A 15,536-nucleotide genomic window follows, 5' to 3' on the forward strand; every position below is an offset into this window, starting at 1 on the left:
CATGCACTATTCTGTGTGGTGAAATATGTTTTACCTGGTAATTTAAAATTTTGGTTGTGGCTTTGTGCATATTTTACCATAAATTCAATAGGCAACATTCCAGTAAATATATTGCACCATTAACAAATGTGGGTTCATAAGATCAAGTTAATCCTAACTAGTTTATGCATAATGTTTATTTCAAATTTAGTGACTGAAACCTAAACAAAAGTTGAAGGAACAAAATCATTTTTGTAAGTGTGATGCATGTTGACACAATGAGGATACTTATATAGTCTTATTCTTTTCTTTACTCTCAGTTTGATATGTATCATTAGGAGGAAGGCACATTTTAAAGCTCATTAAAGACAGTTGTGGCAGTACAGATAACATCTGGACAATGCTAATGCTTGTGGCTCAGAAATGACATATACTTTAATATCAACATCCTTAAGGGATTGATAAGTCTTTAGCATAGATGTTTATTATATGTATAATATCCAATTACCCTGTATCCAATTCCATTCATTCCCATCACCACAATCTTCTGTTTACAAAGGCACAGTGCATGCTAATAAATATTATTTACACAATGTTACAATAGCAAAATTATATTCATTTAATCTTTACAGAGCAATTATAAAATGATTGGAAATACATACAATAACCATCAAACTTTATAAAGAACACAAAGCTTTTAGCTCAATTAACAATGTAAGTGGGCTCAATTTACTGTAAACAAAGGGGAACAATTTTCAGCACATTATTAAAAAAATATTCTGTCATTATGTACATCCACAGAGACCAATATTTATTATTATTGCAACAGCTACGTGCATGCATAAACTTTTTACATCATGGACAAGTTCTATTTTTCACCATGTGTAACATAGAAATTACAAATTTGTCAGCTTTTCACTGTTTTAAAATTACATGTATGATGATTTTATAAACTCTGAAAATTAGGAATAGTTAAACTTTTATACCACTTGTTAGCATTTTGGTACATCCACTGTAGAGTCAGGGAGCGTTTTAGGAACTAGAACCAAACAATGAATGGAGTTCAATTACAATGAAAATTTAGGGCCTAATTTAAATCAGAGTTACTAATATAGTGATTAACTTGTAATTGTTAAAATGTTGGTGATTACAAAGGTGTCACACATTCTTTCACACTTTGACAATCAAATTTTTAAGTTGCATAGACTTGGTTTAAAGTCTTTGCTACAGTGAAAACTGATTCTGTAATTATGAAAAGAAACAGCAATGACTTGTATATAAGACACAGTGTTTCATAGTGCCTGGTTTCTTCAAATATAAAAAAAGATAATAGAATATCAGCGTATGAATATTTTAAGTTTTTTTTTTTGTCAAAATAATATTAGACATTATTAGTTGAAATACCTACAAAATTTTTGTGTTTTTTTTTTTTTTTTACAGTGGATTGTGGCTGCATTGTTTCCTTAATAAATGAGTGGTATGAATCTCCATATTGAAATATTGGTTCTTGATTTTTCCAAAAGGTGAAAGTTTGGTATTACTCTATGTTTATCTTGGCTGTTATTTCCATAAGTTTCATGAACGGTGTATAAACTTGAGGTACTCTTGATCTTGGTGAAGAGGAGGACATGGATGAAGAAGACTCCTCTTTACTGGATTGTGTGTCTGTTTTTGTTTCTGCATCCACCTCATCTCTTCCAGATTGAACCGGACTCACATTAGGTTCAGACTCAGACAGATGGTTGTAGGATGATGACCCACCCACACCCGCTGTGGTGTTGGATTGCAGGAAGCGGCTGTATTGAACAGGAGTGTACCTCAGTAAGCTGGACTCTAACCTGCTGGGTGGAGGGTTATTAGATGTGAACGTTCTTGGCTGGGTGGGCATTGTTAGGTAGAGTGATGGATGTCGGAAGGGAGATGATGAAGGTGCGGGATGTGTTGGGGATGAAGGCTGTGTGGGTGATGGCAGAGGCTGAGTGGGTGATAGAAGCTGAGTGAGTGATGAAGCTTCCACTGGTGAAGGAGGTTGGACAAGTGATGGGAGTTGCATGGAATGGAGATGAGCAGGTTCAGAAAGAACAGGTTCAACATCATGCTTCTGCGCTTCATTTCTGCAGATGTGTTCAAATATCCGAGTAAGAAACCACCTCAAAATAAAGCAACAAATGCATCCCAATGCTACTACACATGTCGACTCTTACCTGGGGAGCAGATCACAGCCTACTCCTATGTCTCTTGTTTCCAAAACCACTTGTGGTCTATTCTGTGTGGACATAAAATACTTCAGCTTGTCTTCTAATTCATTATTCTAGGAAAAGGGAAACAGGAAACACTCAGTCAGGTCAGCTACATGCAAAGGATTGTTGCCACTTTACAAGGGAAAAGTGGCTTGATAGGCACAGTGACAAAGGTACACCACACAGAGATTCCAAAAAAGTTCAGGATATCCTGTGCTCATCAGCCCAGCAAATCATCCATAGCCATGCAATGGATTACAACACCAAACCATAGTTAAAAAATACAGTAAACATGCGATGAAATATTCTTGTACCTCACACTCCACTATTGCAATTCTGTCCAGAAGCTCTGAGATGAACATATCCTTCTGAGCGACTTGAGCACGTAGAGATTCAACCTGCACAAATAAACAAGACGTTGAATTTAGAAGTTGTTGTGAGCTTTTCATTAGATATTTTCTGGACTGATGATGGTAATACTTAATTGTAAGTGTCTGAAATTTCTTAGAAATAACAATAAAACACAGTTAGTAAGTTCAATTTTAACCAAACTTAACAGTCAACTAGTTTTTTTTTTTTTTTTGTTTGTTCTGTTTTGTTTTGTTTTTTTGCATTATTTGTTAACTTTCTGTGCACGGCCTACAGGAGTGTCCACGTTTCATGAGCATTTCCTTAAAATTTTGTTAATCCTTTTTACGGGTGGGCTAAAAAATAATCATGCAAACACTTTGCATTTAATTCTGCATAAACATTTGAGTCATTACACCAGAATAACACCTCACTCTTTACTGATCATAGCCAAGTTTATGCACAGTATATGTTTATTCATAATGCAGGTAAAACAGAGGACTAAGATGTGTGCAGCTGGGCAGGATCTACACTGATATTCAACCATTCCCACCTCCTCTATCATTCCTTTGACTTTCCTCTGCTGACAGAACACCATGTCGTTCAAGTGTTTGATTCTTTCACGGAGATCCACAGCTTCACCCTGCAGTTCTTTGGATCTAAAAAGACAACGAAATTCATAATTTCTTTAAAATTCAGGGTCTTCAGCAACATGTGTTTGCTAACATTAAATGAAATGTAAAGAAAGTTTAATCCTGATGTTGAAAATATCAGTTTGCCAAATCAAATACAAAATAAATAAATAAATAAATTCCTCATAGTACATCCAAATACCATATTTAAGCTCAATCCACTGATTGAGAAAAGGATGAAATGACTGAAAGCTCACAATTACGCAAGTGAACTGTAATTTGTACCTTTTGGCTACAGTTGCATCAGTTGTGTCTGTCAGCTCCATCAAACGGAGACGCTGTTCACATTCCTGCAGCTTCTTCTGGAATTGACTCTTCTCCTGTGGAAATTATATTTCAGTTTCTCTGGTTTGTCAAAGTGGTTGGATGGAAATAAAAACCATACAATTTGTATTCTCCCTGTATTTCTTATAATTGTTTCTATTCCAGTACAAATGAACCTACTGTACCATCTGCTAGCTCTGTGTTGTGTTCATTTACACCCCAAGAGTGAAGCTGAAGCTAAACACATTACCAAACATGTAGTATATACACTGAATGCAATGAGGAAGAGACAGGAAGATCCTATGTCTGCAAAAAATGTATTTACTTTTCCCATACAATCCAGGAGACGCTCCACTTCTATGATCCGCTGGTCTCTTTCAGCAATCTTGGCCTCTGCTAGCTTGATGTTTCTCTCAGCTTCCTCCAGTCGCCTGATGTACTCGTCCAGTTGTGCCTGAGTGAACAGAAATACTGCTAATCTACTTGTAGTTTAGAGGTGAACCTGGTGTTAAAACAGCACTTTAGTTTGCATCATCCTGAGTTTAGCTAACCCTAGTTAAAAATCAGCTATGCAATCTATGTAAATTGCGTTCCAATAAAAAGCATTTGACGCAGTCTCGTCCTGACATACAAATGTTTTGGTCTCTATTGTCAGCAGAAACTATGTGATGTAAGTAACAAAGAATGCAGACCTGTAGGTTTTCAATCTCCTCTCTGTGTTTCCGTTGTTCCTCCTGCAGCTTTTCATTGTAATCCTTCTGCAGCTTTGCAGAGAGCTCTTGCAGTGCCCGAGTGTTGGCCTCCTGTGAAGACTCCACCTGGACAATCCACAACACAGCAAATTTAAGACTGCACTCAGCTGGTTATTGCATATTGATACAAGAATAGAAGATGCAGATGTAGCTCATGTGTTCTAGTGTGAGATCATATGTACCAAATCTACTGAGTATGACAGCATACTGCTTTATCTAAAGTTTGTCATATGTTAGAGTTCTTTTAAAGTGGGTGATTTAGACAAAATATTTTTGACTGTTTTGATGATCAGTTTGAAGAGATAGACAAGTCATCATTTATCAGGAGGAGAATAACAGGTTATCATGTGAAGCATTTGTATGCTTAGTGGCTGTTGTGCTATGCCACACATCCTTCCTCTCTCCTCTCATTGACACGTTTTGCTGCATGTCAGCTGCAGGCCCACTTTTCACATCAGCTGGTTTGACCACTGTCTCTTTTGATATGTTGCAATAGATGTTCCGTTATGTTTAGATGCATGCAGTATGTCCTAATTACATTGTGCTGTACAGCATATATGCACAGATACACAAAGACTGTACAGTATGTGGAAACACTGGATTACCTGGAGTCTCAGCGTTTGGTTTTCAGCCTGTGCTGCAGCCAGCTCCCGCTCCTTGTCCCTGAGCTTTTCTTTTGTTTTCTCACAGGTGCTACGTAAACTTTTCACCTCTTCTCTTACGTCCACTCTGTTCTGACAGTTCTCCAAAAGGGATTTCTGCAAAAGAAACCTTTAGTTGCCAAGCTTACCAGCGTGCAGCTGTCAGATAAAAAGCCCTTGCATGTTTAGTGATATTGAATTGTTACCTGCAAGCCGATGTTGGCAGATATAAGAGAGCTGTTCATCTGATCAAAGCTCTCCATGGCTGCTGTCCGGATCTTCACCTCTGATTCCAGACTTCTCTTTTGTGAGTTGGCAGCCTGCAAAAACACATGCATGTTTAGATTTATTCACAGCTTCACAAGTGGGAGTCTGATGAAGGCGATCTTGGTGTCTAGTCACATGTTTGTACATAATTTATTACCCTGATTTCCTGTGAAAGCTTCTCCACTGACTGCTGCATTCCTCCAAACTGCCCATACATCCGCTCTCTCACCTTCTCCAAAGAGTCCCTTACCTGTACACAGAAACCAAAACCATACCGATATTATCAACAGAAACCTATTCTTCCTTGAATCTATGATGTGATGTGAAAGCTATGAACAATATGAAGCCTTGGCTGCTTGTTCTGTTAGTTTCCACTCACCTGCCGGATATAGCTCATTTCATCCTGAAGGTGACTGAAAGTCCACTCACGAGCCATCACTTCCTGCTGTCTGTCAGAGCTTGTCCTCTGCACTATGCCGTACACTTTGGGCCCATGATGCTGCAGAGAGGTCTGTGGCACCCCATTGGTTGTGTCTCCACAGTGCTGAGGGAGACAGGATCATGCCGGTCAGGTTTCTGTAGCCACTCTCCACTGAGGCTGACTTAAGTTGGCATTGAGTAATAAAAATATGCACATTTTCAGGTGCATGTGTTTGCATGTGGATGCACATTCCTGCATGTGTGCACCTAATCAGATGGTTGGTTCCCAGTTCTACTTCTGCTGAGCATTAGAAACAAGAGGCTGGTAACAAGCAGCTAAAAAAAGTGCAGAGTGCATAGAGGGTGTCATGTTTCTGCAACCCAGTACATGAGCTCCTGTCATTTATGCCTATTGTGCCTCTATCAGCCAATGAAAAGAAATGCCCACCAGCACAGGCGCAGTACAGCACTTGACAGTCCAATAACTGAGAAACAAGCGGGGTGGATGCAGATAAATTACTGAACTGATGATCAAATTTCCATTAAATATTTCAGAGGCAATTGTTTTGTTTCAGAGTTTCAAGGCGAAACTCTGCTGCTGTATAGCTTCAGCTGATGCTTGCTGTACCATGACAAATTGATTGATGGTAACATGTAAATCCAAATCTCCAAAATATACTGCACATATAATTATAAGCTTCATTGTTGTTTATCTAGTGTATCTATATTGTTTTGGCAGGTTTTGGAGATGTATTAGCTGTAGATTCATCTGCACCCTCTTAGATACTTTGTACTGGATGGTAATTAGCCAAAACCTCAAATAAATAAAGAAAAACTCATGAACCACATGAAATAATTTTTTTCTCATTAACCAAATCATTGAAGAATTGAGAATCTATTCATGACTTGAGGCTCTGGTCTGTGACAGGATGTAAACAATACTGTTGTCCTTCTTGACAGTAACATTAGCTACAGACTTATCTCTACAGGTTAGCACTGCTGAATGTTCAGACTATTTTAACAGTTGCAAGAAATGAATGTATTTACAGCCAGCACCCGTGTAAAGGGTGTTACTGCTAAAGCTAGGTTAAGACTGTCTGTGCGGGCCATAACTGCTACACTTGCATCCATGCTCCTGCCAGAAAAGCCAGCAAACACTAACAGATGCTGATGTTCTTTGTCTCTGTAAATAGGACCCAATAAGTCTTCTTGTGAGGTTTGATAAACTCATGCAGAACAAATATTTAATTTCGAACTCCCATTTGCATAACTAATCACACATTTATCCTTTATCATTTCAGGAGCTACGGTGGCATTTTTCCATGGGTTAGGGGTTAATTGGGAAAAGGTGGCCAACACCATTTGTTTGTTTGTTGTACTTTTGCAATGACAATAAAGTTCTATTCTATTCTATTCTATTCTGTTAATATTATTTCGAATAAAAAAAAAACACAGTCTAAAATGATTGTTAAATGAAAAATGGATCCTACACTCCTACCCTCACCTATGGTCATGAGCTGTGGGTAGTGACCGAAAGAACAAGATCACGAATACAAGTGGCCAAAATGAGTTTTCTCTGCAGGGTGGCCGGGCTCTCCCTTAGAGATAGGGTGAGAAGCTCGGTGATCTAGGAGGGGCTCAGAGTAGAGCCGTTGCATTGAGAGGAGCCAGATGAGGTGGCTTGGGCATCTGGTCAGGATGCCTCCTGGACGCTTCCCTGGTGAGGGGTTCCGGCCACATCCCATTGGGAGGAGGCCCCAGGAAAGACCCAGGACACGCTGGATGGACTTAATTTCTCGGCTGGCCGGGGAACACCTCAGGATCCCCCTGGACAAGCTGGTGAATGTGGCCTAGGAGTTGGAAGTCTGGGTTTCCCTGCTTAGGCAGCTGCCCTCGAGACTCGACCCCAGATAAGCGGCAAACAATGGATGGATGGATGGATGAAAAATGGATTGTTAGCTTCTGTTAACTAAAATTAAAGCACAGCCGAAGAGGAAGCTTTTATCTGTCACATGAACAACCCTGAGATGCACACTCCTCTGCACTGTGATAATATTAACATTTCAGCTTTGTAGGACGAAAATAAGCTCCACATGCTTTGAGCAACACAATCTAAATCCCATCAAGTCACTTTATTTAAGACGAGGTAAACCTTTTTGCAGCTAAAATTTAAAAAAAAGGAGCAAACAGAAGAACAATTTAGATGGAAAGCATAAGGAAACACGGGTATTGCATGCATTTTCTCTTTAAGGGTATGAAAACAGATATTTTTGGACATTTTCTATTTCAAATATGAGTAAAAATGTTTCATTTTAGTTAAATTTCAGTTTTAATTAGTGTTAAGTTGAAACATGTCTCACTGCAGAGTGAAAATTCAAGTTAGACTTTTTCAGACTCAAAAATATGTACTTGGGCCCTGGGAATTGCTTCGGTCACCTACTTGCATTTGTTCATACTGAATATTTGTACATATGTTATTAATGATATCTTCAGAGTGCATGCACAATTTTTTTTTTTATTTATTTTTTATCTTTAGGTCATCAGCAACACACACCTACATGCCTATTATTCATGCTGTGGATGCAGCTGTCTACCTGCTCAGGCGACTCCCTGCCAGCTGGCCTCTCTCTGTAGATCAGCCCGTTCTTCTTCTTCCATGTCTCGTTGACACCTTTCTTTGTCTCAGCCTGCAGACAGAAAATAATAAACAATAATAAAGTTTGCTTTTGTGAATAATTTAATTCATTCCAGGTGTGAACAATTCTGCTGAAATTTATTACTGTTGTCATTTGTTTGGTTATTTTATTTTTGACACCAATTTTTCATTGTTTGAAATATTGATGTGTGCGCGGCAGATTAGGCTTTGTTAATTTTCATGTATCTTATAAAATGTAAACTCACTTCAGTGACTGAGTGATACACTAAGTCTTAGGCATGTTTATGTCAGATGTCATGTTAATCTCATACACACTTCTTTAATGATGGCATGACTGATTTCTGCAAACATTTTAGATTAAATAGCAGATTCTCTGTTGCAATGGAGCACTCCTGGCAGTCATGGATGGATGGATGGATGGATGGATGGATGGATGGATGGATGGATGGATGGACAGGTAAGTAGATCTATGGGTTTATTAACTGAATATTCTTAGCTCAGTCTAATTACTCAGTTAAATTTATTACTTAACATTTACTATGATGATAACTGGTGACCCTCCTTGGTATGTTGGCTTCTAATTAGCAACAGATGTTTCCTAGTTTCTCTCATCAAGCTAAAACAATATTGACATTTTACTGGGCTGTGTACAAATTACCTACTTATTCATTAAATAATCTACTATACTGTGAGTCAAAATCTCAACTGACATTTTATTTATTATTTTGTGCATTACAAACTCATCATATAGATGAAAAGTAGTGTTCATCAGCTGTGCTCTTTATCAGTCAAAATAAACACCAGTCACTGGAGCCAGGAGCCAGGAACTGACTGAGCTGGCCACCATTATTGTTTTCCTACCAGATAAGAAAACCTGGAGAGCAAATGAACCTCCTTGCACATCTCAACCATGAAATTGCTTTATTTTCTTTTTCTGTCCAAGACATTGAGGAATTCTTTGTTCACTGTGTACATGACCCAAATGTGAAAGACGTTTAATATAAACAGTACATATGTCATAAGGAAGGCATAGCTTTTTAAAATATTTGCATGAAAGAGCTAAAACTGTGGCTGAGACCAGTTTTATTCGTGTCATTCATGCATTTAAAATCATGTATTTTTTATTTGTGTTCTTTTTTAATGACTTCCATTACCCAAATCTATGCTTGTTTGGTTTTCTGCTCTCTCTCAACACCTTGATTCCACCCAGCAATTACCATACCTGCCTTGCGTTTGTCATTAGCTCCCTCAGCATAAACACTCCCTTGTTTCATTTGTTGTGTCAGATCTTCATGCTTCTTTACTGTACCCGACTAACCCTTCACAACCAAGAATTTTAAGTTCTGTCTTTGGAACTCTTTTTAAATATGGATTGAAAAAACCTTATTCATTTCATTGACACAGATATGTACCGAGAAGTCTTATGTCAGTGTGGTGGCAATGGATGTTATTTACAACACGGTCTTAACCAATAATGGCAAAACTGTACTGTAATTTCAGATTTGGAGTGTATCTTGCTAGTGTTTGTGACATTTAACTGTGAATACAAGTGGACAGTCCAAACACAGCCCTGCTTCATGCCTAACAAGTTTGTCCCTGAAATGAAACCCAGCATCAACCCTCTGGCCACCAGCCCTCCTCAGAAAACATTAGGTGTAATACCAATATCGACATTTAAACAAGCTTCTACAAACCTGTTCTTCAGTGCTTATCAAAGGAGTTGGTTTATTTGTCTTTATCCTAATGTTTTCATGCTTTGATTATTGCGATGTCATTTCGACCTCTAATGCATTCAACCTGTGAAAAAACCTACAGATAGGTTACTAACCTACATCAGTCCAATCCTTACATTAGTGAAAGGATTTCCAACAATGTACAGAAATTGGTTGCAATCAAGGTCCTATATGATCTTGTTTTTTTATACATTACTGAACTTTTGTACCAACTCTGGGATCCATAGATCCCCAGAGTCTTTTTACCTGGATCTGTATGTTTACTAGTGTTTTTGTTGTTTGGAAAAATCTCTCTTTTATTTGTTAGATCAACTGAATCTGTAAACTGCTTCAAAACTCTTCTCAAGACTTATCTTTTACCAACTTGTTTTCCTCATATGTCTTTTTTCTGCATGTTTCATGCATGTTTTTTTTTTGTTTGCATGTTTTATCTGTGTATAACAAGTGTATAACATGCTCTAATTTTTTTGTGCAGCACTAGCCAAAACAGAAAGTGTCATGTGGATATAACTTACAAGTATTCAGAGAAGGAGGCATCGGTCTCCACATCTCACAGAGATAAGAGTCAGGAGAAACTAGAACAAAGACGCCAGTGTTGTCTCTCGGACAAAGCTGAGCTTCACATTTCTGCACCACTTAATCTACAGAAGACGTGCTGTTGAGAAATGGTGACAGCCCACTAATAGGAGGATGTGAATTCCAGTAGATGTGAGGGAAGAACAGCCATCTTTATGTTTTGCTAACACTGCAGTCCACTTTTGGAGCTTTATGCGACACCCACCAGCTTTGAATTTTACGATGCCAGTGTTTGACCATACAGGTGGACAATGTTTACCTGGTTTCAAAGCCGTCATGACGTTTTGGTGAATGAGGCAAACAGGGTTTCTATTGTTTTGTTGTCTGGAGAAGCAAGAACTGACTTCCTGAATTATGTCAACACATAAAAACTAGTGAAAAACACCTTTGACAGAATCACGAGTTAGTGCATTGTTAAAAATCTCAAAGTGTCATGAACTGACTGAACTGAGAATTACGTGACTGCTTTGTGAGAAACCTGGCAGAGCTCTTCTATAAAAACACAAACATGAATGTTGCACAAAGACCACCACCATGTTCACTCTGAGGACACTGTCACCTAAACCCAACACTGCAAGTCAAGAAGCATCTTTATGTGGCAGCTCAGTGTGCTGTGAGTCCTCTATGACTGTGTCAAGGTGCAGATATATTACATCTCCTGTAGGACAAAGTCACTGCCTGGATTGTGTCCATGATGTGTCAAATTGCAGGATACACCCTTTCTAATTTTGTGCTGAAGAGCTACTTTACCAAAGTTCCTGAAACATTGATATCTCTGACACAGGATATTCCAGTCATTTCCTTATTTCTTGATTAACTTCAAAACTTCCCCTCATCACAATCCATGCAAATCAAAGTTGACCTGCCAAGAGATTAGGTCCAAGATCAGTGCTCAAGCTACAAACTCATATAGTATATATGTGGTAAGAGGGCAGCCAGTCAAATCCTGCTCAATACTTTTGAACGCTGTTTGGGTAACTGAACATCCATTGCAGCAGCACCTCAGAGCTGTGGGGAATACTTAAGAGCTGGTGATGAGGGCACAAGGTGGGTAGCTTCTAAACAAAATCTCTTAAAGTGGCTTCAGACTTATATTGGATGGAAATGATCTTATTTTAGCACTATAATGAGTCAGATTTATTTTGTGAATAAAGATCTTATGGCTGTAATAAAACCTTAGGAAGTATGTTTACCCATTTTATTTGTATTAGATAAGCCTGGGTTCACATGTTTCTCTCAGCCAGCAGCAACATCTCTTGGCCCGGATTTGAAACATTAAAAACAAATATATGAGCTGGAGGGGGTAGTCAAAGCAGTGGTACCACACCACCTTGAAATATTATTAACTGATTATTTTGTATTTTCATTGTTGGAATAATTAACATATCCATGCAAAATAGTAATTTATATAATTATCTTACAGTTTGTAATGTTTCTCTACATATGGGATAACTGGATTGGGCTAGAGTACGTGTGGTGTAGTCCAGTAGAAGGAGCGTTTGCTGTAACACAGGAATCTCAAACTCCTGTCCTTGAGGGTCATTGTTCTGCATGTTTTGGGTGCTTTCCTCCTCCAACACACCTGATTCAAATGAAATGGTTTCAACTTTGTGTTGTCCATTTATTTGAATCGGTATGCACTGAAACATCTAAAACAGGCAGGAGGTGAAGATCCCTGCTCTAACAGGAAACAAACATCATGGAGAAAAACAAAATAACTACGGTGGACATAAGAAGAAACTGAAAAGAGCTCTTCTTACGGGAATCACTCATCTCAGGAAATATCTGAGCTATGACATATTTAGTTGTTTTTCTTGATTGCCATCTCAGACAAACAGCTGGTCAGTCACTATATTTTAATCTTTGACAGATCTAACAGGCTTCACAAAAGTTTTTCCTCTTTCCAAACTTCTTTTCTTATTCACATCATCTCAATGACACCTTGTAAATAGAAATGAAAAAACAGCAGCGGAAAGCCACCTTTACGCAATTTTTTCCTGTCAAGAAGAATTCATTTTTTTTACCGAGGATGTAGAAAATCCAGCAAAAGTGCATTCTTTGAGGTGGGGGTGGGGCTGCAGCGATGGGGCAAAGCAATACAAATTATTTTACTTCTTTTAGGTCATACACGTTAGATTATCAGTCACTGCTAGTTACATTGCATTTGGTTAGGTTCTGGATGAAAAGTCCTTGATTGTGTTTTGAAAAATATACAGCTTTAGCAGCCAGATGTTATCTGGAAAACAAAACCAAATCTCTGCTCTCCTTAGATTGAGTGAATCTTTGACCTTTTTGTAAAAACTGGTTTCATCATGGGAATAATCACCCTGGCAACCAAGCCAATGGACAAAGTTTGTCATTTTCAATGGTAGTTGAATATACTAGAAGCTAATTTATATCTGCATCTACTAATATAGTGTTAATAAGTCATGCCTGTTTATCATTATGTATGTATTTTGTTATACATATTTTAGAGCAATATCCATGTTATCCGTTAAAGCACAGCAATGAGATGAACAAGCAGAGATCCAAAAATGGCATTCCCTCCATTAGTCATCAGCAAATATACACTCAACATGTACATGGCAACATGTGTTTCCACAAAGGGGAAACATATTAAGAGATTTCTCAGCATGCTATCAGTAGAGAGCATGGAGGTGTGGTATTGAGACAAACGCCACACTCCCTGGCCAAGGTTCATACAAAGCATGGCACTATGAACCTATCAGGGGTACTGCACATGCAGTTAAAGACAATGAAAACCTCCTCAGAAAGAACAATAAGGGAAGTATTGCTCTCAGTTCTCACACTCTCACTGTCAAGCTAAGGTCCAAATCCTGAACACAAACAAAGGCCAGGGCAGAGCCACCTACTGCAAACACCCACACAACCTGCATAACTCACACAGTCATAATTCACACGGTCACTATCAGCGAGGACAGTCAAAGAAAATGTCCTCTGCACTTTAGCAATACATTTACTGATGTAATGAGATTTGTTTGTGTTGGTCACCAAGTTTTAGCTGATACTGTTTCATGTCAGTTGTCTGTGCTTTCAAATATTTTCTGTTGTATGAAGCAGAATCCTAGTTCTGTCCAAGTTGAGCTTTGAAGTAAATGTGAAACAGCTGCATGTGCATTATCACACGCACACGCCTGCCTGTCATGATTGTGTAACTGGACAAATGATAGACAACATAAGTATCATTCGCTCTCCTGTCTATCTCTCAAAGCTTTATCATAAGATGAGTTAAGTTCACTCGGTTTGTTGAATTAAACTAAGTAGAGGGATTTAAAGGTTTTACTTTACTTTGTTTATTAGGGCTTGACCTATCAAGACAGTGCTGTCAAACAAGCCTTATAGGCAGGGCCCAGCATGGCTAATTGTGGAATTTCACCAAGACAGATATCAGACTTACTGTGTCTGCAGTTTTTGCCTGCTCTGTTCCATCCCCTCCCGCATGTAGAGTTAGCCTGAGGCGTCTGATCCTCCTCTGAAATGCAAACAGGCAAAAGTTAAATAAATGATGTAAGCAAATTAATTTTGCATGATGTCATAGAAAAGACATGAGCTTGTATTAAAATGTTACTGACACTGAATCATTGTGAGGCATCAGTTACGGACAGTCACCAGCACTGCTGATTATTTACAGACAAAGAGCAATAATCAAAGTTTATGTAAATGCTCTGAACTTGTGAAAAGGCTACATCTGCCAGACTATGTACAGGACAGTTGTTGTTTTCTGTTATTTTAATTTCAGAACATTTTTACACATAATTCAGTACAAAAAATAACCTACATAGTTTATAAAATGTTTATAAAAGGGTTGTGTCATGAAACATGAGAGTCGTGGAACATTAGAGAGCTGTTCAAATAAACACTACATCTCTCCCTCTTGCATACTCAGCTTTCATTACACGCTTGAGTAAAAGAGCACATCCACATATCCTCCAACAAACTGCAACTCACAAACTCCAAGATCAGGAGAAACTGAATGTTAGCTGAGAAAATATATCTCACTGTAAGACCTGAGTGGTCACAGAGTTAAAGGGACAAACAACAGGGAGGAGAGAAAACACAGGACTGTTTTCGAGAAGAGAGGGGAATAAAAAGAAAGGGGAGAGAAAGAGGGCTTCTTTGGGACTTCTTACCTCTCTTAAAAACTCTGGAGAGTCCTCTGTGGTGGTGGTGGAAACAGTTCGTCTTGAACCGTTGCGAAGCATGTCTCCTCTTATGTCCACTCCTCGCTTCTCCTTCTCTTCCTCTCCAGCCCTCCTCCCACCCTTCCTCTCACTCTCCTTCCTGAGTTCTGCTCAGGCTCTCAGAGTGACCATCTGCCCCCGGCTCCAGACTGGGAAGAGGAGGGTAAATCCACTTAGTTGAGCCTGCTGGTGTTGAATCCACAAGGCCCTGAGGTTCAGAGGTACCTTCCCTCTCTGTCAGAGAAATGATCAGCTGCAGTCCAGTCCCACACTCAGTAACACTTCTGTGTCATGTTTTTAATTCCAGCCAGACCACTCTGAGTGAAAATCCTCTCGGCTAGCAGGCTTGTCAGTCTCTCAGTTGCCTCCCTGCATCTGCTGACCTGCTTGCTGACTCTCTCTCTCTGTTTTCCTATCAGACCTGTCGGGCTACATTTCACCTGCCTCCCTATTCAGCGCCTCGTGCCCTGAGAGCAGGACTTTCACAGGGCGGGACCTTTTACTGGGGCTGGGACAGGTGGATCACCACTTACTAGGCGGGAGTGGCTAATAGGAGGAGCACATTGTGCACTTTACTGAAAGGAATTTAACATTAATTAAACATTAATAATATCTTATAATGTGCAAAACAATCTTCTTAGTGGTGAACGTACAAATGTTCTTTGTCTAGTTCTACTAGTTCATTTTGATGGGAAATAATTTAGGTTTATTTTATGACTCTGTAGCTACTTTAATTCAGTTAAATTATATGAGATCCTGTACCTCT

The 15,536-nt window shown here is 38.9% G+C and overlaps 1 protein-coding gene across 2 annotated transcripts; it reads right to left on the reverse strand.

The window, feature by feature from the left end:
* Nucleotides 1–272: 272 nt before the first annotated feature.
* On the reverse strand, nucleotides 273–15,222 carry LOC121640776 (myocardial zonula adherens protein). Of its 2 annotated transcripts, none has more exons than XM_041986654.1 (14): nucleotides 14,720–15,222; nucleotides 13,987–14,061; nucleotides 8,198–8,290; nucleotides 5,563–5,727; nucleotides 5,341–5,433; nucleotides 5,123–5,236; nucleotides 4,881–5,033; nucleotides 4,216–4,341; nucleotides 3,849–3,977; nucleotides 3,485–3,579; nucleotides 3,121–3,226; nucleotides 2,534–2,617; nucleotides 2,184–2,245; nucleotides 273–2,093 (listed from the first exon to the last, which is right to left on the reverse strand). In XM_041986654.1, the coding sequence occupies exons 1-14, from the start codon at nucleotides 14,789–14,791 to the stop codon at nucleotides 1,517–1,519; spliced, it is 1,944 nt and encodes a 647-aa protein (XP_041842588.1). In that variant the 5' UTR covers nucleotides 14,792–15,222; the 3' UTR covers nucleotides 273–1,516. The 2 variants fall into 2 exon arrangements, with proteins under 2 accessions (XP_041842588.1, XP_041842578.1); XM_041986644.1 differs by having other exon boundaries at nucleotides 2,184–2,290.
* Between the last annotated feature and the right edge of the window lie 314 nt (nucleotides 15,223–15,536).

The sequence above is a fragment of the Melanotaenia boesemani genome, chromosome 1 (assembly GCF_017639745.1).
Source record: "Melanotaenia boesemani isolate fMelBoe1 chromosome 1, fMelBoe1.pri, whole genome shotgun sequence".
Classification (NCBI taxonomy): domain Eukaryota; kingdom Metazoa; phylum Chordata; class Actinopteri; order Atheriniformes; family Melanotaeniidae; genus Melanotaenia; species Melanotaenia boesemani.